The sequence below is a fragment of the Anser cygnoides genome, chromosome 3 (genome assembly GCF_040182565.1).
Source record: "Anser cygnoides isolate HZ-2024a breed goose chromosome 3, Taihu_goose_T2T_genome, whole genome shotgun sequence".
Lineage (NCBI taxonomy): Eukaryota > Metazoa > Chordata > Aves > Anseriformes > Anatidae > Anser > Anser cygnoides.
The window spans coordinates 24,089,271-24,114,781 of record NC_089875.1 but is presented as its reverse complement, the minus strand read 5'-3'; the positions used below and the strand labels follow the sequence as shown (position 1 = coordinate 24,114,781).

At 39.7% G+C, this 25,511-nt stretch overlaps 1 protein-coding gene across 4 annotated transcripts in view; it reads left to right on the top strand.

Moving 5' to 3' along the window:
• SUSD4 (sushi domain containing 4) overlaps window positions 1-20,656 on the top strand; it is a 72,349-nt gene extending 51,693 nt beyond the window's left edge. For 3 of the 4 annotated variants that reach the window (XM_066993691.1, XM_066993690.1, XM_066993689.1), the window contains 5 exons: window positions 1,920-2,108; window positions 16,365-16,556; window positions 17,000-17,144; window positions 18,885-19,267; window positions 20,421-20,656. In XM_066993691.1, coding sequence (XP_066849792.1) covers window positions 1,920-2,108; window positions 16,365-16,556; window positions 17,000-17,144; window positions 18,885-19,267; window positions 20,421-20,449 — 938 coding nt within the window. In that variant the 3' untranslated portion in view covers window positions 20,450-20,656. Of the gene's footprint in view, window positions 1-1,919; window positions 2,109-16,364; window positions 16,557-16,999; window positions 17,145-18,884; window positions 19,268-19,382; window positions 20,383-20,420 lie in introns of those variants that run through there. The other variant, XM_066993692.1, reaches the window with a different exon arrangement.
• Window positions 20,657-25,511: the final 4,855 nt, after the last annotated feature.

Sequence of the window (25,511 nt, the reverse complement as noted above, 5' to 3'; positions counted from 1 at the left end):
GGCAATGACATAGTGTGTGGTAATAGAAAAGAATGCAAGCCATTTTTAAGAGTAGGTTCACCTTATCTTATCTTAGGGGTTGCAGCATCTTCACAGGCCAGTTCACTATTCCCTAAGACAGACACTGAAAAATAAGACTTTAGATAATTAGGGTAGGTTAAGACTCCTCCAGTTAGGTGAGGTGAACACTCATAAGATGGATTTGTAAGTACTGTATTTGCCAAAGGTTCAGGTGGAAATTTCATGGCAACCAGTATTAACTGGGATAACAAAAGTATCCCCTGACTTGTTACTTTCTTCTGTCGCTGTATTTATACTATGAAACACAATCAATTGCTGCTACTCAATATTCAATGTTAATTGCTTTTAAAAATAAAGGCAGCACTAATAAAAGTTACAAAATAAGTGCACAAGAACAAAGTGCTTTAGCTACTACATAGGTACAGAATAGAAGATTTAGATTCCAATATCTGTCACATTTTGCCAAATTCTATAATCCTGTTCCAGAATTAGTTCCAGAATTTTCTTTTGGCCATGTTAAGCACTAATACTATAAAAGTCACTCATATACTTGCACTAAGTAGGCTGTTAATTGCATTTACACGGCCATTTGATTACAACAGGCAGGAGTTTTATGACACTAAGACATTTTTTTTTCTGGTTGAGCAGTGGGAAAGGATTGTAGAGCATATAGGAATCAAGCCTCAAACTATTTTCGGCATGAGAGAGTCATGATAATTACTGATCTGGAATGATGTGAATTTCTTAGCAAAAATTGTCAAAAAGAAGTTTGCAGCAGCTGGAGATGTTTGGAGACCTAGGGATTTTCACAAACCCTTAAAAATTCCAGTAAATCTTGGTCCTGCACTGCAGAGACCCCAATAAGCATTAAAATTTTGAGCCAACAGGGCAAAACCTTCCTTGATACAGTTCAGAGGACAGCAAGCTTGGTCTTGCTTGGGCAGTCAGCATTCCTTCCATCTGTCCCATTGTAGGCTGCTTATATCGTCCTGCTCAGCGGGCTGCTTGGTTTGCAGGGATTGGCATGTTACGTGTGGGGCATACGGAATCAGGGGTACAAGCAGTAACCAGCAGACAGAATGCCCAAAGTTTTGTTTGAGCAGGGAGTAAACTAGCAAAAAAGTTGCCAGAAACTTTGCTCTGATAGTACAGTGTACTGGAAAAAACTTTCAAGCTTTTTCTGCTTGCTTTTTCTCTTGACCCTCTTCCTCAATTGACCATTGCAAGGAAATAACCACTTAAAGTGCTGCAGAGACTTTTTCTTTATAGATACTAGCTGGGCATCCATGGTAGTGTTAGCATCTTACAAGAGGTTCTCAGACTGATTTTTGTTCCCCCCTCAGACACAAATTATGTGAATTGCTCTGTGTTTATCATGTGGCTGCTCATAGAAAGTGACATTGCTTTAGAATTTCTCAAATTGGGACTTCGAAATCATTAGTTCTGTCTGCAAATCTTTTACAATTGTGTACACGTCACAGGAGCAGTTTTAATATTAAAGAAGGTTTACATGACTGCTTTAAGAGGAGGACTAAAACTTGTGGTTTATATAGGTGACAGTCTTTATTTATTAAGGATACTACCACAAAAAGGAAAATTGCCATCTGCTAAAGCAGTGAATGGTTGTGAAGCAAAATACTGTAATTTTCAGTAAACCTTTCTTGAATTTGCTGAGACTGCATCCCACACTAGCAAACTGTGGGGGTTAAACAATAAAAGAGTTTGAAACAGGGTAACGAGGCATACATATCTGAGGGAGATTATGCTGTCATGCCATTCATAGTAGAGAATATGGAGGAATTCTTAAATTGAAGGACTATTATTATTATCAGTATGTGTTAAGATGACTAAGATAAGCGCCTTATAATAAAAGATACCTCCCTCTTCTTAATTTGCAGGTTGCCTGAGGCCATTGGTTCTTCCTCATAGTTACATTAACATATCTGAGTTCGAGTCCTCCTTCCCAGTAGGAACAGTGGTGTATTATCAATGCTTTCCTGGATATAAACTAGAAGGGGCAGAGTTCCTTGAGTGCATGTATAATCTTATCTGGTCAGATAGCCCACCTAGGTGCCTTGATGTGGAAGGTAAATGTCTTATTGTTTGTTTATCTTGCTTTAAATTTTGCAAAGCAGCATGCTCATTATGACTTTAACGCAGGGCTATAGCTGCACTTCTGTTATATGTCTTCTTTCTGCAGGCCATGCAGAATGTACCTTTTCTTTTTTTTTTTTTTTTTGCATGCAGCCAGTTCTAGCTCACTGCACGGTCAGCTGTTGGGGTTCTCCAGCTAATGGTTCTTCTCTTGGTGTCCTCAGTGCAAGATGGGAAGTTCTTAACAATGATGGTTGCTTTGCCTTGAAAATGTAAATTCTTTGCAGCTTTTCTAATGAAAATACTGAGGGAGTTATGGTCCTTGGCTTGGTGTAAGCACTGCTCTGCAACAATTAAAACATCAGCATGTTATCAGCGCTCTTCTCATCCTAATCCAAAACATAGCACCCTACCAGCTACTAGGAGGAAAATTAACTCTGTCCTAACTGGAACCAGGACAAATACACATTCATGTACAGGTGGTCAGTGATTCTATAGGTACAGACAGATTTCCATGTGAAACAAAAAATGTTCTATGCAAACTCTTGGATTGGGCTGTGTCAGCTGCAAACATTATTCAGTGACACATGATGCTGCACACTTGAATATTTGTTGTTTCTCATAGTAGTTAACCTTAAGGATTTGCAACCAAAGTGACTGACTTTACTGATTAGGAACATAAGAATTGTGGCCAGAGTGCAATGGATCTTACCAATCCAAAAGGAATGTAACTACAGCTGCAGTGCTGGAATGTAGGATATTGTAAGGGTATTTATATTTGCATCCCATACATTTAAAACAAAGACAATGAGTGGACTACTCCATACGTGAGCAAAGCCTTGTGGATTACCTTCTGCCATCTTCATTGTGCATCTCAAATAGAACATCCCAGGAAGTTATCAGAATCTAAATACATCCTCTGCATTTCATGCACCTAAAAAAGGTATATTTTAGCTGTTTCAAGCCTGTAAGGTAGATATCTATAAGTAGAATTTAGCTGAAAGCAGTTATAGGAATATACATGTACTGCTTTTGTCACAGAGCTAAATGCAAAACAATCTGGGAATGCAAAAATTTGCCAACAGCATCAACAAAGTGATATACTACATAAAAGTAATACAGTGATCCTTGGTTTTATTTGATAATTCAATTTCCAAACTGAAAACGCCTTTGCAATTTTGGAATGATATAATGAGGTTTTTTTTTTATTATTGTTGTTTTCTTTTGTTTTCTTATTTTTTATTTTGATTTAGCATACCATAAAAGATTAATTGCAGACCAGATCTATGGAATCCATTTCTCAGAGGTTTGCTTGTTGTTGCTTTTTATATCACAGAAAATATATAACTTGAAAAATTAGAAAATTCACTGTTAGCCTTGATCAAGCAAATGTAACTGCTTTGATAAATAATGCCAACTCTCCAGTTAGAAAGATAAGAGCATTAAAATACAGTACACCTGCTTATGAAACAGAAAATGCTGTACCAGTGTCTTACCCTCCTTTAAAACAGGTGAGCATTCCAGCTCTAATCAAAATATCTTGGAAAATACATTAGTTAAGCCAAGCTAGGTTTCAAGTTTGTGTTCATTACTTATTGCTTGTATGAAAATGTCATAGAGAGGGTCTTTTTTCATGGTACCTTAAAATATGAGCTAAGAGCTGCTACCCTGAAAGTCCTACATTTTAAATAATATGTCAGAAGTTGTTACTCCTGTCAACCATGACGAACTGTAATAAGGGGATCTGTGTGTTCCAGCCATTGGGTCAGGGCAATCTGGGATGCCTCTTGAGTTTTGCATTAGATCCAGCCTTCCTTTTATTTACTTTCTTATTGCTCTCTTTTATTGTTAGAACTGAAACTTTCTGTGGTGGTTTCATGTGGGGTCCCATCAGTGCATGTGCTGAGTGAACCACAGGAGGCTGAATTCCACATCTGCAAGCATACTACTTGCAAGGACAGGTTCTCCTGAGATAGAGGGCTGCTCCTGGTAGAATAGAGAGCACCACCACTAAAAGGCCACCACCCACAACTCCACCTGTGAATGATATTTTAGGTAGGCTTCAGCTGGTATGCAGCAAATTTTGACATTAAATCCATTAAATCAACATTAGATGCTCTCATTTGAAAGTGTTAAAGTGATTTATGCAAGGAGCTGTAGACTCCAGGAATCTTGCTACAATCTACTACTCTAATTAGAGAACAAAACTCCCTCCCTGCATATTTTTTTATTCTGCACCTTGCATACTAATGTCAAGCTCATTTCTCGGCATTACTTTTATGTGTGTCATATAATCTCACCAATAAGTATTTTTTAACAGAGGAAATCTGCAAATAACAAATTAATTCCATTTATTTCTTTCCAGGATCAATTCAAAATTTATCCTAATAATATTTCCTGTTCAGTATTTTAATATGGTAATGATTAAAAGTAAATGGTTGTTAGGAAGCTACCATAAAACATTTTAGAGCTTTTATTCTGCTGTAAGTAGAATTTTTCTTTCTCATTTTGACGTATATTCTATAAACCTTTACACAGGGAATGTCTTAAATGCATGTGCAATTGCACAAATGTTATCTGTCAATCTTTTGAAATTTTGTCTCTTTTTAAAGCCAAATTAATTCTGAATGAAGAGCTTCCACACCATTTAAATGCATGGTTACACCAGGGACCGCTTGGATTACTTTCAACTTTGTGTCAAATAGCTGTCTCTCTAAATCAGTTGTATGTATGCGTTGGGGTTTGCTACAGTGATCTGGCAGCATCTATATGCTTCACATATAGAGTCAAAATAAATGAAGATTGGAAGGAACAATCAGTTCATCTAATCCATCCTTTCACTCCTACCCTACCGCATGCTTTCTAACATTCAGCCCAGTCTTCTCAATATCAGCAAAAACAGAGCTTCCACAAACTCTTGTGAGAGGCTATGTCATACTCAGGAAATTTTTGATGATAGGGAAGAAGATATTTCTGCATAAAAATTGTGCTACCTGGTGCTGATGTGCAGGCAACACTGCAATGTTGTGCAGTGGCTTCTCAGAAACAGCTGTTGGACCTGATCAGAAAAGTTGTTATAGCTCAGGCAAATAAGGATGCCGGTAGCTCAGATTGCCAAGTATTTACTGTTATGAGATCCTGTTCTTAAATGCTTGTAACTTTGCCAAATTTAAACATTCAGATTGATTTTTGAGTGTCTGCCTCAGGCTGAATCATTTGGGAAGCTTCAATTGAAATGATTCAGCTATCTCTGAGAATGATGTTAGAGGAAATTGTGCTGTTTTACCGGATTGTTACAGTCATTTAGGGGATAAGCTGAAACATCTTAACATTGAATTTTCTACTACTTTTATTCCTTGATTTACGTCCTTTTTTTTTTTTTAATTTCATTACTATGCAGAAGTTTTGTAAATATTCTTTTGTACTGAAACTTGTTAGACAATTCTAAGGATACATGAAAATCAAAGGAAAATGTTAATTTATTACTATGATTTTTGAAATATCAGTTTGGGGTTAACGATCCATCTGTAGAAATTAATAGAAGTTATTGATTGCCTTCTGTATAATCAGATATGTAAAAGATTGGGAGGAAAAAGAATCTTAAATTGAAGATTTTACCATGTATAGTATAAAAACTTCCTGAAAAATTTAATGGCTTCCCAAAACATTGGAGAGCAAGCACCTGAGAACATACTGGTAGGGAATTCCATGAAATGGAATGGACAGCCAACTGCCAGTTTCTTCTGCCTGGTAACCAATGACAGGATGCACCGGAAGAGCACAAAGCTGCACCAGGGGGGGTTCACAAGGAAAAGGTTCTTACTGTGAGGGTGGTCAAACACTGGAAAAGGCTTCCTAATGAGGTAATTGATGCCCTATGCCTGTCAGTGTTCAAAAGGCAATTGGATAATGCCCTTCTTAACATGCTTTAACTTTTGGTCAGCCCTGAGGTGGTCAGGCAGGTGGACTTGATGATGTCTGAAGATCCCTTCCAACTCAGCTCAGCTCAGCTCAGCTCAGCTCAACTCAACTCAATTCAACTATTCTATTCTATTCTGTTCTGTTCCATTCCATTCCGTTCCATTCTGTAACATTAAGAAATTAGGGTAGGTATATACTGAGATCCTGTTCTATGCTTATAACTATTGAGCATGCAGACAGGAGGGAGAATTAAGTAAATATTGCAAAATACATAATCTAAGTTAACTGAGTTGATATTAACACAAGACATAATAGCCTTGTTTTTAACAGTACTGACCACAGCGGAGTTTTAGAGTATACTCAGTGCCTAGAGAAATACTTCTCAAAACTCAGAAATTATAAGCAACAGTAAATGCTCAAATAGCAGCAACAAACAACGTCTATAAACACCGTTACTTGGGCAATGCCTTTTCATTGGTGATTCCTTTAGTACAATAGCCAAAGACTGAAATAGGCTGATGGTCTTTCACTCTGGGGGCATATGAGTCATATAAAGCAGGTGTGATGTATTTACAAAGACAGTTTTCTTGAAAAAAAGACATTCAGTAATTCTAAGGGTTGTTGACTGTAGGTTGTTATTTGTTCATCACCCAAGGCTGTAGAAATGGTACATATGTCCAGATACCTTGTACAAGTGTGGAAGTTGAACACTTTACAGAGCTCCTCATAGAGGTACAGAGCTGCTCATAAATGACTTGGAATGTCTATATTTATTTATTTATTTATTTATTTCTGTTGGAGGATTCTGACTTTCATCTGTAGATCTTTATCCACAGCTGAAGAGGTGAGGAGAGGAACTGAAATCAGAAAGGGCACAGTGACATGAAATACTCACCAGACAAGTCATATTCTTCTGTGGTTGTACTGCTTAATAATCATCAGGTCACTTAATTGCAGCACATGTATTGTAATGTAAAGTAGAAAGAAAACCAGTACATATTTGAAGACAGAATTATACGCAGAAGTGGACATTTTACAGCTCTTGTTGGGGGTGGGATGAAGGAACTGAGAGTTTAGAGAACAGTCTCCAAGTGGAAAATGTTGTATGAGAATGATAAATACTATTATATTACTACTCTTTTTTTTTTTTGCATTGCAGAAATTTTCTTTGATCTTTGTTGTGATTGAAATAGATACATTCCACACTAGTCTTAGTTTTTCAAGTAAACAACAGAAGAACAACTTCTAATCTGTTTCTTTTATGTCTTCTGTTTCTGCCTGATGCACAAGACTGTCAAAGTAAATCACTGTTTTACACCTTCACAGGTACCAGTGTACCTTTCAGAAACTCCTTAGCATTTCCAGAATCAGCCAGACATCCAGACTCTTTTATAGGGCCATAACTTCCATGTTAGCTGCCAGATGCACGTAGTATTTTATCCACAGTGCTTTAAATATGCTGAGGATTAGGTAAGGGAAAGCAGACAAAATTTATCCCTGAGGGCTGTTTTATAATATTAATTTTTAACTTTATCTGGCAGGGCTCCTCAGAACAGAAAAACACATTGCATTGTCTAGCTTGAAATCAAATCTCTCTGTGCTTTATGGACAAGTTCATTAAATTCGGCTACATAGTGCAGTCACAGGACATCTTCCACAAACAACAGGAAGTGTAGCTATAGACTCTAGAAAGTCTACTTGCTATGTAGGTTTGTTCACTTTCAGAGACAAGAACCAACATTTAAATAGAAGTAATTTCACCAGTGGATAACTTGATAACTATACATTAATAACAGAAACTAATATTCTTTCAAACCTCCTTAGTCTTCTTAGTTGGTTTTGTGGCTTTACCAGCCAGTTCCCCTCCCTCCTTTTTTGTTTTTTGTAGCATTATTCCATGGGGGTTAGGGCCTTGTGATTTTCCTTCTCCCAGGAGGTGCATTTTGATTTCTTCAGCCTTCAGCTAAGCCTTGGGATACAGCTCTTTTATCCCAGCAAGTGCAGCTGGATTTGGTATTCCTTCTTTCCATCAATACTCAATGATGGGTGTAGGTGACAAGAGGCAGGCTCAAGGGATTGTTCTTATAAACAAAGAAGAAAAAGAAATTAAAGAGAGTTATAACAGCATAACCCTGGTTTATTCAGCTCACAGTGAGCTCTGGCTTCTTCAGACATCCCTGTTGGCTGTTTTTACCTGTCTGGGTTTCTTAGACAACTTCCCAACAGCTCTGTCTCCCTGTTCCATCTCCACTCTACTGCTGAGTACTTTGACCTTTTTTTTTCTCCAGTCTTTTCCAGGTTTGGGGTTATCCTGTGATGACTGTCAAATACCCAAGCCTTGGCTTATTTTGCAGCTCTCTGATTCCTTCTTGTTGGGTGCCTGTGAAGTCCCCAATTAAACTAAATGAATGCAGTCAGGCCATAGGCATCCCAATCACAAGTTGATATACAATAAGCATAGTTTATTATAACCATCAGATGCAGTAAAAGCACTGACCTGGGAAGAAAAGACTTCCTAGAATGGTCTTTCCACTATCTAACTAAAGTTTTCATTTCTGATTATTTCTTTAACAGGAATCCAGCCTCAGCATTTATCTCTGTTTCTTTTTTAATGCAGTTGTTAATGATTGGTCACTGGAGTACAGTACCTGACTGCAGCTGGAGCTCAGGCAATCAGACACCTTAATGGCATCAATTCTATACAAAAATAATCACAAGCAATTGGCTCCACATTCAGAAATGAGGCCAAATATTCAGCGTCTGCTTCTCAAAGTCTTAAAAAGGCCATTACTGATCATAAAGTCAACCACTCATGAGAAAAGGAAGAAACAAAACTAGGACTGAGAGACGAAGAAAGCTAAAATGATCTGTAAATGAGACCGTGATGTTCCAAGCACTCCCATGTGAATCATTAGTATAAATATTTCCCTGAAGATAATTATGGGTGTCTTGCTAAAAGGACTCCTAGCTCTCCATTGCTGCAAGCTCATAATCAGTGTTGGTAGTTTAAACAAAAATTGCATTTTTGAACTTATAATTTACAGGTGAAAGCTCACGTGGGATGTGTTTCATCTCATATATACTGTGAAATTGCATTTGAAAATAAAGGCTTTTGCATTAAGATCAATGTTTTACTGCCAGTTATGCTATGAATGGCAGGATTGTTGAGGGTGAGGGTGAATTCGGTCTGATACTCCTATAGGAGCTCAGCTGACTGCAACTGTGAAATGGGCTCTGTAACTCCAAGAAACAAACAAGCTCTATGTGTAAGTGATTGTAAATCACCTTCTGTTTCCCTTTGGGAACCAATTAATATTAAACTATTGTTAAGATAGACTTGGAATAAGTTTTATAAGGCTTCATTTAGGCTCTTACAGCTGGTGTCAGTGATAGCAATTTTCAGCAAGATGGTGTTTGTCAGAACTAGACCAGAGAAACAGATTTTCACTAAAATCTTAATTATTCAATTCATTTCACACTTTGTAGAAGGTGAAAAGTGCTTCCTACTGTGTGCACATTGAAAGATTAATCTTGTAATTTTACTGGGTACCAAATTAAAACATGGTTGTCTAGGAGTGAGAGCAAGCAGTCTGGGAGTCATGAGACCCAAGGTACAGCTGCCAGTGACTTACGAATGGTCTATAAGGAGTTGCTTAACTGCAGGGTGTCTTTTCAGAAGAATAAAACGTAGGTGGCACTGTGAAGGTTAAGTAACTGGAGATGGAGAAGAATTTGGAAATTATTGGCTAAGAATGCAGTATTTTGAATAATCCTTGCTGTAGGCTTTCAATAAATAAATTTGCTGGCAAATTCAGGGTTCAAAATAATAATCTCATATCTTTGTTCCTTTACGTCATGTCTACTGTTGGGCTTAGTAGGAGTGACTTTATATACTTAGTTGTTTCCACCATTATTTCTATTTTGGTAGTACTGTTAGTGCTGTTGCTTTGCTGTGAGAATAATCAGGAAAATTCCTCAAAGCATGTCTTTACTTTCAAAATGCAAATTCTGTGGCCACAAATTTTTTCTCACTTACTCCAGTACAGCTATAATGTGCACTAACTCTCCCTTCACAGGACAGGAATTGTTGAGTTACATAAGAAAGGCTTCTTGGATGAGTATTTTATTCTGAAGGTCTGAAGGGTAATGATACTGAAATAACCAAGAAACTGAGTTTCATTGGCACAATGTTCACAAAGAAGGAAAAGGAACAAACATAACCTTCATATTCCATATTACTGTAAAAAAAAAACAAAACTTCAAAGCCTACATACACAAGGATGTGTTTGTACAAAGGCAATATAGGGAACAGGATCTTTACTAGGACACCCTGGATGCTGCATTTTCTTGACATAAATGATGGCTCAACGTAAACAGTGGTTGGAATGTAACTGAATATACATATTCAATATACTGGAACTGAATTATGGATTGTAGCAGTTCTGACATTAAAATACCATTTTGTGAAAAACAATTCTACCTCCCAACTGCACTCTCCCATCTGGTGGGCAAGCACAGCACCATCAGCTGGCCAGCTGATCCCTTGGCTGCAGGTGGGGCAAGGATGTGAGGGCTGAAAGGCATCCAGCTTAGGGAGAGATATATATAGGTCCCTCAGTGGCTTCTTCAGGCAATTAAGAGCTTATGTTCTGGGGGAACACAGAGCCTTTACTGAGTGCCCTGCTCTTGCTTAGCACATACGTGGAGCTAAGGATTCTCCATGCACTGCAGCGGGATATGGCTACCTCAACTGAGTACACTGCAGACAGTTACATGAAGGTAAAATTGGCAAGGTAGAACAGTAGTAGTGATGGCTGGGCATTTCCTTCACAAGAAAATTGAATGTGATTAGGAGGTAAACTTGGAACAGAAGGGAAACTCCCCCGGGTTTTCCAGGGATCTTCACCTTCCAGAAGGTCTTCACCTTCCTTGAATGCAGGCAGGCTGGGACTATGGTGTCAAGAAGAGACTTGCAGTAGCCAGAGGACAGGTGTCCAGATTTCTGGTGTTACTTAGTTTTGTGACACATACAAGAAAGGGTCAGGAAAACCCTTGTTCTCTTCCAGCTTGTGCACAAACTAGGTGGTGTGTCCACCATACGCAAGCCTGTGCTTTCTGTACCTCTCTGATTACTATCTGGCAATATACACCATTGTTTCCCCCCTGCATTGTAATCTGCAGTTTTTCATCTGTGTCTCCCTCATCATGAAGTTTCATCTTAATCTTTTCTCATTCTTTGCATAATAAGCTGGGATTCATGGTGTATTTGGAAGAAGATTTATTTTTGATTAGTTGCAAATGTCTCTAACACTGTCCATCCCTGTGTGCAACACAAAATGACTGGCCTCGTACTGGATTTTTCAGTTAATCCAGCTAACCTAGTAACCAGAATCCTACATGAAAAGCTAGAGAAAAAATGTACTATACAAAAAATTCAAAGCTGGCAAATCAGCTTCTTGCTTATTCGTGAGCATAAGTGCCTTGTATTTCACAACTTTATTGCATTTATTGTTTGGCTTGTGTTTGGCTCATGTTTGGCTCATGGCTAGGCAAAACCTAAATAATTTACATCCTGCTTACTTTGAGCAAAGACTAAACCTACTGGCCAGAATGCCAATGAACTGATTGGCCAAAAAAATGAAATTTGGAGCACTGTAAATATCTGCATCTCCACTTTCATCTCTCTACCACTGGCTTTTAAAAAGTGACATGAAATCTTTATTCTGTGCCATCAGTGTTAATTGAGACTATGCTAATGCCAGAAATTTTTCCTCCCTCCTATAGTCCCAATGTCAGCAGTGCAGAATTACTGCAGCATCCTCTGGGCAGTGTTTAAAAAGCTTCTTGACCGTAATGGGTAGAAAAAATGACTCGGTGAACTCCATTTATTGTTCTAATGTGTGAGTGCTCACTGCCTATATCCCCCTGGCAGGGGCCCTGGTTGGCAACACCAGGGGGGAAAGAGCCACCCTTGCCTTTTTCTGGACTTTCCCTTGCAGAGAATGTCACAGATATTTCTGCTGTCCCTGGCACATGAGCACAGCTGCAGATACTCACTGTGGGTTTTCGGTTCAGTTTGTGTGGTTTGGGACAGCAGTCACTGGGGATCACACCAGCAAGCATAGAGGGCACGGTGGTGGCTTGATGTTATTCACTGAGCATTTTTGTACCACAAGTGCAGGAATCATTCTTTTTTCGGAAAAGCTGAGGAACCTTAATTTCTGCACCACTTAGCCTGCCGTTCAAAATGCTTTAATTTGTCAATAAACAGCAGACATGCATGGACATTACTACAATCTGGTGGCTGAAAAAACGCAGTAGATGCTTTGGCAAAGCCTGATTGCAGCCCTGGGTTGTGAAAGTTGTAGCTCAGAAAGCAAAGCCTGTGGTCTTGACACCTCATGAAAGGGAGAGCTACCTGCAGGCACACTTTAAGGTGGCAAGTATTCTGATGTCTTTTGTTACAAAATAAATAAATAAATCTGTAAGCCTGAAGTAGGTCTGCTTCTCCAAGGCAGGATGTGACTGTGGTTGAAACATAAGGATTGAATTGAAACCCAGGTTTTAAGTTCTTCCTCAGAGTAGTAAACTTTCATTAAAATTAGCCAGAGAAGAAAGCTGATCTCACAGGAGAGACCTGAGCTCCAACTGTTCCTAAGAGCAGGAGGAGATGGCTGTCAGATCAAATCAGGAATTCCTTCCTTCAGCTTCTTTGAGCATTGGTAGTCCAGAGCATCCCAGAAGGGATTTATTTGTGATATAAACACATTTGTTCTTTCTTTTTGATTAATGATTCTACGTTTTGGCTAAGAATGCTGTGCAGTAAAGTCCCTGTAAGTCCCCTTACAGTCTGTGGCCAATAAAGACTGATGCAGAGATCCTGATCATGGGCTGCAAAATGCCCAGCAGGCACTACCTGACTTATGTCTGTACCTCATACATGCTCCGAAGGTTAATATTATCTGTCTGAAAATGCTACTGGATTATCTATGCTGGATATTATTAGTAGTAGTACATTAAAGACTCAAAAGCTTTATAATGTGAAAAGGATGCTGAACTCTGTTGGTAATAAAGATTTGGTGTCACATTTAAGAACAGCATGTAGGATTTTTTTTAAGCTGTAAGAACTTCCTGAAGTAGAATTCACTTATCTCTATGATTATTTATTGTCCATACTCCAGTCAGCTTTGACAATGAAAATTTACTTGTCAAGCACACTTTTATTTTAGTCTGTTTGTAGTTATTTTCATTCTGTAAGTTTGATGCGTTTGTCTGAAATCCATGGCCTGTAATTTCCAAATACACCAAGGGATGATCACTGGAATTGCAAAAATTTTACCTTTCCTAGAAAACTTCAGTGGACTGAGTTTTGCCACTTGGGTTTTAGTTCATATTTGATCTGGCCTATTTCTTTAGTATGTGTAACTGGTATAATACACTGGTATCTAGCATGATGCTGAGTAAATATCAGTGGTGAGGGATCTGACCCTGTAAGACAACTAACTCTTCACTAAAAACCTGTCTATTGAGAGCCAAGAGTGCTCAGCAGCCCTCTAGACTAGCCAAAATCTTGCTCTTCTATGATCAAAGCTAAGGCCACTTCATTGTTGTCGTTCCACTGACTGTAAATGATCTTGGGCAAAAATGATTATGGAAATGGAGTGAGTTGAGAAAAGAACTAGGTGTATGACTAACTGCCCAGAGATGAAAAGTTAATCTTCGACTGCTGCTGATATAACTCACCTGATTTGATTTCACTTGGAAAAAGAGGCTCTGAACCTGAGTTTTACTGATCATTAATCACCGTGCTTGCAAAGGCATGAGGAGACCAGTTTGATCATGCAGCTGTTGGAGGGTTCTTTAAACTGGACGAACATAACATTTACAGGAGGTGATGAGGGATACCCCATGTGACTGTAAAATGCAGATTCTGACACCCAAGCTGACATAAGAATAAAGCATTGATACCATTGAGCTTAACTCCTTCATTTGCAAACCTGCTCCATTGCAACTGCTGTTTGTAAAAGCATTTAATGTAAGAGTTGTTTGTAAGCACAGACATTTAAATATTTAATTCATGGCTAACATAGTACAGTGCTTTAGAGAAATGTTTAGAGACACTTCCAGGCAGCATCAGTACATGATCATTTCCCTTAAAATATGGAGGATGTCAGTAGATGGAGTGGCAGACATTTTTAGCACTGAGTACATATCCTACACTAAGAGTAATGCTCTTGTTTTCAGGTTTTATAAAACACATCTCCATTTGTAAACAGACTGGCAGCTCCACATATGGGTTGTACCCACAGTACATTGTTTTTAATCTCACTGTAAACGGTGTCATTCCTAAACTGGGAGACCAGCACTGAGGCTTTTTTTTATTCAGAAGGCTGTTTTGGCCCTTAATGATGTTAATAGTTTAGGGAATTGGTGTGTCAGGAATGGCATCAGGTGCATTTCTGGAGAGGAGAAATTTATTTCTCTGAGTGGTTGCTCCCTGTGATAAGATGTGCTTTATTTTCCTTGTTGCTAGGAGGGTAATGTGCATCCACACATCTCTTGCAGCCTGTCTTAGTTTGCCAAAACTCAGTTGCAAAGAATTTTAAATTGCTATCTTTGCATGCTATAAATGTAGATAATAAAAATATACCAGGTTTCCGTGCCTGGTTTTATGCTTTCACTGATTATTCTCTTTTTAATAAAGGAATGATCCCTGATATGGACAGAAGGTGCTTTACTGCTATTTCAGACCGACACCTTTACCCTATTAAGAAAATTGTTTTCAATATCAAGTTGACCTCCCAGTAAACCATTTCTATTTCTCATGGACCTAGAGACTTTGGAAAGTATGCAGAGTACTGAGGATGTGAATTTCTATGTGAATTACTTGCTCTGATTTCAAGTTATTATTAAGCCTTGCCAGTGAAAATGCAAACAAAACCATGTCCCCAAGGGATGAGGAATAGACATTGCTGCACATTGTAATCAGCCTCTCTTGAAGATTCATTTAATATCTTGTGTATTTTTTTTTTATGAAATGCATTATTCATGTAACAGGATTCACAGAGAGAAGCAGCTGAATTGTAATTTCTGGGAAGATTCTTCTTCAGAGATGGCATTTTCATTATTTAAATCAATGCAGTAGGGCTGGCCTGCATGAGGGAGGCATGAAGTGAAGGGGCCAGGCAGCCTGCAGATGGGGCACTGATGCAGTTAGTTTACTGTATCTGAAGGGGAATAAAACAAAACAAAACAAAACAAAACAAAACAAAAACCATTTAGCTTACTGAAACACTTTTTGGGTCAGTATGTGGCCACTTTAGACATCATTACACTTAGTGGATTTTTTTTTCCTCTGTGTTAGGAGCAATACTTAAGAGAATAATATTCAACTAATACTTATTCAGTAAATAATCATCCTCTTTCAGAAAAATACTGCTTGCAAGCTGCTTTACCCGCTGCTGTTTCCTAGAGACTGCTCCTTCAGTTCTCTTTTGAATCCATCTCACAGCAATGTGAGAGGGCATTTCTTCTTGTTTCAGGGTCTACAATAAAAGTTCCACATGTTTATATTGCGATTCAGTCTTATATACATAACCTCATGTAAACTACTGTACTTAATTAACACAAGCTTAGTCTCTGTTGCCTCACTCCACCAGCAATCCCACTGGAAGCAGCAGGGCTGCTCAGAGATAACAAAACACAAATAACACCTGTGGAGTCTGAGCCCAGCTAAACAAAACTATGGTTGTACAACTGTAATTGCTTAAGCGGTGTCTTGTGCCATGCACCTCCTCCAGCACTGTTGATGGCAAACTTATTTTTAAAAGTGAATATTTCAGAATTTAATTAGTGCATATAACCAGTCGATTATGCTAATGAAAAAAAATATAGGAACATGCAGCTGAATCTGAGATGTTTCATAAGCAAAAGGATTCTCTTTGGTTGTCCCCCTGCATCCCCATATAGTTGTCCTACACACCTATGTGCCCCCTTCTGTTTTCCTCCTCTCTTCCCCTTTACCCCAGAGGCTGGAAGGGTTCACAGATACCATCTTTCATGTCTTTAAACAAACAGGTGACTGCAGAGCTTTCTGGTGTAAGTGTGAGCCAACAACTTCCTGTGAAGTTTTTGAACTTCACATTTCTGCAGGAGGTATGTGCGCCTGTTCACTGGCGTGGACAGGAGTGTGGTGTTCCAGCGGTAGCGGGTTGGTGCCACTCATACATAGCCTCCTGAAATGGCAGGGAGCCTGGAAGGGTGTTTTGATGCACAGTGGTAGGTTGCTGTGGTTAACTTCTTTCTCCTATTCTCTCTGTTTGCCCAAGTTTGTCCACTACCTCCAATGGTGAGCCATGGAGATTACATCTGCCACCCGCGGCCTTGCGAGCGCTACAACCATGGGACAGTGGTGGAGTTTTACTGTGATCCTGGTTACACCCTCACCAATGACTACAAATACATCACCTGCCAGTATGGAGAGTGGTTCCCCTCCTACCAAGTCTACTGTGTCAAAACAGGTAAGGGAGCAGCAATGGCATACCCTCTTACAGCCCATCTCTTTTAGATCAAATCAGTAGTTTAGTAATGCCTGGTGAAATTCATTTGTTTTTTGCTTAAGTGATGAACATTGATTTGTAGATGCCATTAAATACAGCATATTTTATTCCTGAATGATCCTAAACCACCTCAACAGTTAGCTCTTCAAATGTACTTTGGAATGTCTTGTGGATTTTTTATATGTATATAAGGTAAGTTCATGATTGCATGCATAAAAGAAACATCAAGGGGAAAAAGCAAGGTCCAGCCCCTGTGACAGATTGCTGTTAAGGCTGTTTGTAAATAAAACGCACATGTAAGAAATCTCTCACCCTAACTGGCACTTCTGAGTGTTGTTAAAGAATTAATATAAAATAGCAGCAGTAATAAGCACAATTGTGGTATTGTTCTCTTTTTGTTACAGAACAAACTTGGCCAAATACACAGGAGACCCTCCTGACTACATGGAAAATAGTGGCATTTACTGCCACCAGTGTTTTATTAGTACTTCTACTGGTCATTTTAGCCAGGATGTTCCAGACCAAATTTAAGACACATTTCCTTCCAAGGTTTGTACTGTTTTTTATTTGTTTGTTTGTTTGGGCTGGTGGTGGTGGTTTGGTTTGGTTTGGTTTGGTTGGTTGGTTTTTGTTTTTGTATTCTGAAGCCCTTAATTCAGTTTTCACATTCAGTGCTCCTTGCTGAGGAAGCAGAACAGCTCCTGAGCCTTGCAGATACCTCCTTTGCACTGAACAGAAGTATCTGAACTACCTACACAGACAGGCATCCCTGGAAAGCCACTGTAGTTCCTTCTGCAACTAAGATAAAAGCCAAAGTTTGTCAGATTCATTCTGGGAGTAATTACAGCTTTACTACTGAGAACTGCTGCTTCTGCATATAAAAATATTTGACAGTGCTTTAAAATACTCATTTTTGGGTGCCAGGGGAATTCATTTTTAAAGTACTGTGGATTCAGTAATGTAAGTTTTAAGAAAGAATTTCTTTTTTTTTTTTTTCTTCCTGTGGACAAATTTATATTAGAAGTTTGCTTTCCCTTCATGAGTATTATTTTCATCATGATTCATGAACATCTCCTACATCTACCTTTATTTCCATAAAATACTGTGCAGCTATGAGCATTTGTCATTGATTCGCACAGCACTCCTCAAGAGACAGGTAGGTGGGTACTATTATTATTATCTTGCAATGGGAAAAACAAAGACAGGCATGCTATGGTTTAGGTAAAGCTTGTGATGTATCTAGGTTTAGATCTGTCGATCTGTCTCTACGTTTCAGTCTGGGCTCAATTTGCTATGGACCTTGACTGGGTGACTCTTTCTCTTTCTTTTACTTCTGTGTCTTTATTCTACCACACACAGAAAGGAGAGGTAATAAAGCTGTATGTCAGTAAATATATCCCCATGTCAATGCAGAATAATGAATTTGGCAGTCTTACTGTTAAATAAGTATGTGTACCTGAAAGTATATGGATTGTATCAGTAGTGTGTATGTTAACATATATATCTACAGTATATGGGGAGTATACATACATAACTAGGAAAACCTTTAGGGTAAAGGGTTGCACCACAGATAGCTTTATAGCCTGGATTCATCTCAGTTATTGAAACGACTCTCTGGCCTATTCTTTTCAGATGTTTTCATGTCCTAAGGGGACCTGGGACCAACTCCTTCCTGCTAGGATTCTGTTGTGATTTAATTGACTACAAAAAAATATACTTCAGGGTTTATCACACCTTCCCAACATAATATAAATATTTTGTTTTAAAAAGAAACCAATCTAGTGCTGGTTAAGGATGTCTTCATCCTTTGAAAGCAAGACTTGAAGGAGGCCACAAATCTGGCCCCCAAATTCCTGTCATCCGATGATAGCCAGCTCAGCGCCTGTACACGTGCTGTAAACACTTTTTTGCTCTAGCCCACATCTTTCCAGGGGTTCCAACACTCTTGACTGGTGAAGCACACCTGTGATCTCATATCCAAGATATCTTGTCTGTGTGACACAGCAAATGGTGCTCCTTATCTCTTCCAAGCACCTGTTTTCTTTCCCTTCTCTAAATTGTGCTTCACATTACTTGGTTTCATTTATCCAATTGTAACAGATTCCACCTGACTGTCAATCTGAACAGATTTTTGCAAACCTGTGAAGCAAACATTTCTGTGAATGTTAATGACCCTGTAGCATCATTTTGCGTGATTAGAAAGTGTTGTGTTTACTTGCATTCAGCAGTTGCTCCAATGTGCTTCTGAAACACTCTGGCTCTCTGCGATCATTTCTCTGTTTGACTTAGAGGCAACCAGGAGGGCTCCATGGGTGACCCTGACTTTGTGGTGGTGGATGGCGTTCCTGTCATGCTGCCTTCCTATGATGAAGCTGTAAGCAGCAGCTTGAATGCTCTAGCACCTGGATACTCAGCTACAACAGACCAGGGGCATATTTTGCAGACGGAAGATCAGAGTCCTCCTGCTTATCCCGGCCCCAGGATTACAGACACGCTGCCTAGTGAATTTGAGACCTGTGATAGTCAATCAGGCTCCTCTGAACTGCTCCAAAGTTTGTGCTCATCCTCGGTGTGCCAAGCAGCAGCGTTTTCTGGGTCAGATCGAACTGATGCATCCCGTAGCACTGCTGGAGAGGCTGTGTCCACGAGTCCACGGATTGATATTACAGATGGTGAGTCTTACATAAGCGAGATACATGAGTCCATAAGCAGGAGCCATTCATTTGTACAGTCAGAGCAGGAATAAAGCCAGCTGACCTGCTTTTTACTTTCTCCATATATTTGCAGAGTCCGTACCTTAATTTGGACATTCTTAAAACCATGCTACTGAGCTTCATGTCCATGATATGTCCTTGCTAACTGTGGTGCAAGGGATTTGACTCCCTGAGGGTAGGACAGGCCAGAAGGCTTCTCTCCAGACCAGGCAGCAGCAGTCTCATCAACGGGGATGACAGCGGGTGCCTGTATACAGCAGCAAAGTCAAACATCATCTTGCCTGTGCTGGTCTGTTCATCTGCTCCTCAACTGCTACACTCATAACTCCCTCATGTACTGTGGTTTTCACAGCAAAGAACATGATTTTCTCCTTACAATGGAAAGAAAATCATATTTTCATACCCAGAGAGAATTAGCAGCCTTTATTAAACAAGCTCATTGTGTCTGCACATACGGCAAACTTTTCAGTCTAAGGCATGTATGCATTTGCGTACATTTTAAGCCTTGGACATGGGAGTCACAGCATAAGGGAAACCTACTCACAGGACCATGTATTAGAAGGGAGATCATCATATACTATTGTCTACATTTAAATCATGAGCATGCATTGATATAATTTCATTTAGTTCTAACAGAGCCTTATGGTGTGCTTCTTAGCACGTCAAGGAATCTACATAGCTTTCCTCAGAGACATTTAAATGAGAAATAGGTGGAGGAAATCTTCCTGCTTCATAGGGTTGAGGGCTAACTTTTAATGGCATCACAAGTGGAAGAGGACTTCGGGAAGGAGGTGGGAGAAATGATGAGGATACCAGCAGAAGTCTCTGCTTACTCTGAATGTTGAGTCAGTCTTTAATGTAGTAGAAGGGATGTTTGCACTTAGGTTTTGGTGGGCCTAACTTGTTTTAGAAAACATGGATAGCCTCAGTAGTTTAATGTTCATATAGCTGTTAGAGCATAAATGGGTATAGAATTGGAGACACCGTATATATTGTTCAGATTTTACAATGCCCATTTATATTTTTTGCAGAATTGCTAATAATAATGATCTGCAAAGATCTAAAAGGAAGTTACAATCAGTAACCAATACCATTTCTTTTTTACCTCTAGAGATTCCGTTGATGGAAGAAGACCCTTAGCCTGCACGGAGATGTGTCATCAATGCGTTACACTGTTTGGTAACATGAATACAGAACACTTAGAGATAGAAAAGACTATCTGTGGATTTGGAGAGGGTATTTTCGTACTTACCAACCTTCCACAGGATGATGTCACCAGATTGTGTGTACATCTTAATCCACAGTGGGGATAACAGCAAAAACATTCGGAAAAGCAGTTTTATGAATGAATCCTGGGGATTTGATGAGAGCAGATGTAGAAAAAGAACTGTGGCTTTTTAGAAATGAAATGTATATCTGCATCGCAGAAAGTCATATGGTTCTGTAGAAGTACTATTGGATTTTGATACTAACTGCCTCACAAAAGCATGTCAAAGTATGTAAATTTGCTTATAAAGACTGCTTTAAATGATCTATGGGCCTCTAGTTTATGAAGAAAGCTTTCAAGTTTAAAAGAAATACTATTACTGAAACACACACACAAAAAAGAGGAACGATCCTCTTTGACTTTCGTATGCTAACCAGGAAGCTTTTGATTTACTTGTTGATTTGTTTCAGACCATGTCTGCAGAAAATACAACAGAAATGATGAGATTCGTATAAACTTTGATGTATGATAGCAAATATATATAAATATATATATATATATTTAAAAACTCTTAAAGAGAAAGAAAAGGAGAGACTCCAGATCACATAATGAGCTGGAGATTTTTTTAAAGGTAAGGTAGATTTATATGATATACAATATTCAAGATAAAGTATCAATATTTGTATTTATGCAAGACTTCTGTGACAACATTGCATTTGATAAATCCTGCTATAATATGAAAGACCTAGAAAGTGTTAAAATTATGAAATATTTGCTTAAGAAATGTTGAACTGCCATGCTTCAACCTTTCTTAAGCTCTGACAAATATATACACTAGAGTAATCTACAGTCATAGCCCAGAGCACTGCCTTGTCCCTCTACACTGTGGTAGTATTCTGAGCCATTATTGTAGAATACTTTAAAAGAAAATAAAGTTCAGTTTCAGTTCCTTTGACTTATCAAACTGTGTCTAGCTGGCCTTTCTTTCCATTCCTCACTTCTTTCACCAGCTCCCACCTGAAGGCTGGGATGGCAGGAGAACCCCTGGTCTGTAGCATGTTCAGCCATTATCTAGTTCCAGTGGGACAGAGTGGTTTTGTTTAAGCAGAGCACATGAAATGGGTGCAGCAATGGCATGGTTTATGTAGATGCTATTGTTGTTTTTTCTCTACTCTGTATCCCATGCCAGAGCATTGTGATAAAGACATATGAATGGTCCACCTTTGTGGTATTATAGGCTATTCATTATTTGTCAGGAAAATTCCTGACTGCTTCATATGCTTATGGAAAGCTAAGCAGATTTCTCTTCTTATTTTTGGTATTGCACAATTGAAACATATGTTAAACCAGCAGTGTTTTATGGAAGAATTCACCATTTGTTATGACAGAGATTGCCATCATGGGCTAATCAAAAGCAAAGGAAAAAAAGAGACAAATTTCTGATTTCATATTCAAAGTAAACCTGTAATATCTTTATTGCTCTACAGAGAGGATCACTAAAAGTTGCTCTGTTATTTTTTTCATGATTAATTATTTATTTGCATTGTGGTAGCATCTAGTGATCTCGCTTGTGAATCAGGATAGCACTATGATAGACCTGCTGCTAATATTCAAGAATGTGTTTATGAGCACCCTGTCAGCAATGGTATATGGTAGTAAGAAGCAAATGGAGACAAAAAACAGACAGCACTGTGTAGTAGAGAGGTGATTATTAGTATAATCTCAATTACTTCACAGTATCGCTGATGAGAATGTAGTGATTGGTATTGAATGGTAAGACACCTTCTTATGCTGGACCTTCTTCAAGAATGAAATCTTTAAGACACAGGAGAAGGCCATTCCAATGCACCGAAAGTTGAGCCAGCGTGGGAGAAGACCCTGTGGGGGCTCTCCATGGGCCGCAGCCTCCTCCAGGTCACATCCACCTGCTCCACCGGGGGCTCCTCCACGGGCTGCAGCGTGGAGATCTGCTCCATGTGGGACCCATGGGCTGCAGGGGGACAGCCTGCTCCACCAGGGGCCTCTCCACAGCCCGCAGGGGAACTGCTGCTGCGTGCCTGGAGCACCTCCTGCCCTCCTGCTGCACTCACCTTGGGGTCTGTAGGGCTGTTTCTCACGCGTCTCTCTCCCAGCTGCTGTTGTGCAACAGTTTCTTCTCTTTCTTAAATATGCTCTCACAGAAGCCCAACCAACATCATTTGTTGGCTTGGCTCTAGCCAGCAGCAGGCCCCTTTTGGAGCTGGCTGGAGCTGGCTCTTACCTGACACGGGGCAGCTTCTGCATTCTTCTCACAGAAGCCACCCCTGCAGCCCCCCTGCTACCAAGCTGTTGCCACATAAACCCAATACATAAGGTTGAGGTACTTAATGTATTCTTTAGCCTCGGTCTTCATTAGTAAGGCCAATTGTTCTCAGGGTACCCAGCCCCCTCAGTTGGAAGGTGGTGACAAGGAGATGCAGCACCTATAATTCAATGGGAGACTGTAGGTGACCTACTACATCACGTGAATGTTTATGTGTCTATGGGTCCAGACAGGATTACAGACAGGGTTAGAGGGTACTGAAGGAGCGGGCAGAAGTGCTCGCCAAGTAACTTTCAATAATTTACCAGAAGTCCTGGCTAACCAGGGAGGTCCCAGCTGACTGGAGGTTAGCACATGGGACTCCGATCTATAAGAAGGGTGGGAAGGAGGATCTAGGGAATTACAAGGCCATCAATCTGACCGTGGTACCAGGGAAGGTCATGGTGCATATCATTCTGAATGTCATCACATAATGTCATCATACTATACGTATGGGACAATCAAGTGACCAGAAGCAGCCAGCATGAGTTTATGAAAGGCAGGTCCTACCTGACTAACTTGATCTCATTTTATGACAAGGTGATCCACTTAGTTGATGAGGGAAAGACTGGGGATGTTGTCTCCCTGGATTTTAGTAAATCATTTGACACTGTCTCCCACAGTATTCTCCTGGAGAGACTGGCTGCTCATGGCTTGTACAGTTCACTGGGTGAAGAACTGACTGAATGGCCAGGCTCAAAGAGAAGGAGTAAATAGAGTTCAGTCCAATTGTCAGCCAGTCACCAGTGGCATTCCCCAGGGCACAGTATTAGGGCCAGTTTTGTTCAACGTTTTTATCAGTGGTCTGGATGAGGTGATCAAGTGCACACTCAATAAGTTTGCAGACAATACCAAGGTAGGCAAGATTGTTGATCTGCTTGAGGGTAGGAAGACTTTACAGAGGGATCTGGATAGGCTGGATGGATGGCCTGAGTCCAACTGAATGACATTCAACAGGGTCAAGTGTGAGGTCCTGCACTTGGGCCACAACAACCCTGTGCACTGGTATGGGCTTGGGGAAGAGTGGCTTGAAAGTTGCCCAGCAGAAAAGGACCTTGGGGTGTTGGTCTACAACTGGCTGAACATGAGCCAGCAGTGTGCCTAGGTGGCCAAGAAGTCCAATGGCATCCTGGCCTACATAAGAAACAGATGTAGGATGTGTAGGGAAGTGATTGTCCCTCTGTACTCGGCACTGGTAAGACCGCACCTTGGATATTATTGTGTTGAGTTTGGGGCTCATCACTACAAGAAGTATATTGAGTTACTCAAGCATGTGAAGAGAAGAGCAATGAAACTGGTGACAGGTGTAGAAAAAAAGAGTTATGAGAAGTAGCCAAGGGAACAGGGGTTGATTAGTCTTTAGAAGGGTAGACTGAGGTGTGACCTCATTGCTCTCTACAACTACCTGAAAGGAGAATGCAGCAAGGAGGATGTCAGTCTCATTTCTCAGGTGATAAGTGACAGAACGTGATGACAAGATCTCAAGTTGCACCAGGAGAGGGTTAGACTGGATATTAAGAAGACTTCTTCATAGAGAGGACAGTCAGCCATTGAAATGGGCTGCCCAGGGAAGTGGTGGAGTCCCCATCTTTGGAGGTATTTAAGAGATGTATGGACATGGCACTAAGGGACATGGGTTAGCCATGGAACTCAGGAGATCAGGTTGATGTTTGGACTTGGTGACCTTGAAGGTCTTTTCCAACCAAGATGATTTTATGATTCTATATATTGCATATTATCTTCTATTCTTGCTTACATAAGATTTGCCATTTTTTCAGATGAAATTTTCTCAATTGCCACCATAATTTCACTTTTATCCCACAGCTGTATCCATTGGGTATTAGTACTTTCTTTGCCACCCATTTCTTTTTAGGTCCCATGCTTTCCAGAGGTGTTTGCACTACCACATGAAGTTCATGATTGTCACCCCAGCAAACAATCTAAGAGTGCTGTAATACTGACCTCGAAGCACATCTCAAGCCCTTTAGTCAGTTAAGTGATTTTTGTTTCTAATATCATTGCAAAATATTGAAATTACTATAGGTACTCTTTAAAATATTATGAAATCTGTTTTTGTTAGTCTTTTAAGAATTTGCAGAATTTAATTTCTTATAAAATTTCTGGACTTCTATTCATTAATTTCTGTTATGAAAGCTTCTGGTTAATATTTGAAGCTCTACAGATTTATAGATTTACACTGCTGTATGCATTGTATTGCAGTCACTCTGCTAAGGGAAACAGACAAGATAACTCAAGGAATTTAAGTTTATGGCTTTTTAGACCATTTTTATTTTTAAAAGTGCAGAATTGCATCTACACTAGAAAATATTGATGTACTGATATTGCTTGATAGTCCTTTGACAGTACAATACTAGCCTGCCCGGCTCCCCAGCTACTCTACCAGACCAGGGACCCCCACAGCCTTGCTCAGAGAGGTCAGGTCACCTTGAGTCCTGAGCCATGGCAGACAAACCTTCAGGAAGGTGGATGCTTTGCGGGCCCTTAGGGACTGGAGAGCTGGTACGATCATGACTGTGTTTGCCATGCAAATGAAACCAGATGGGAGGATGAGTGCATCTCATGCAGATCATAAGCTGTTTTCACTTCAGTTGTCTGGATGTGAATAAAAACAAACCGAGGAAAACTCTTATTGG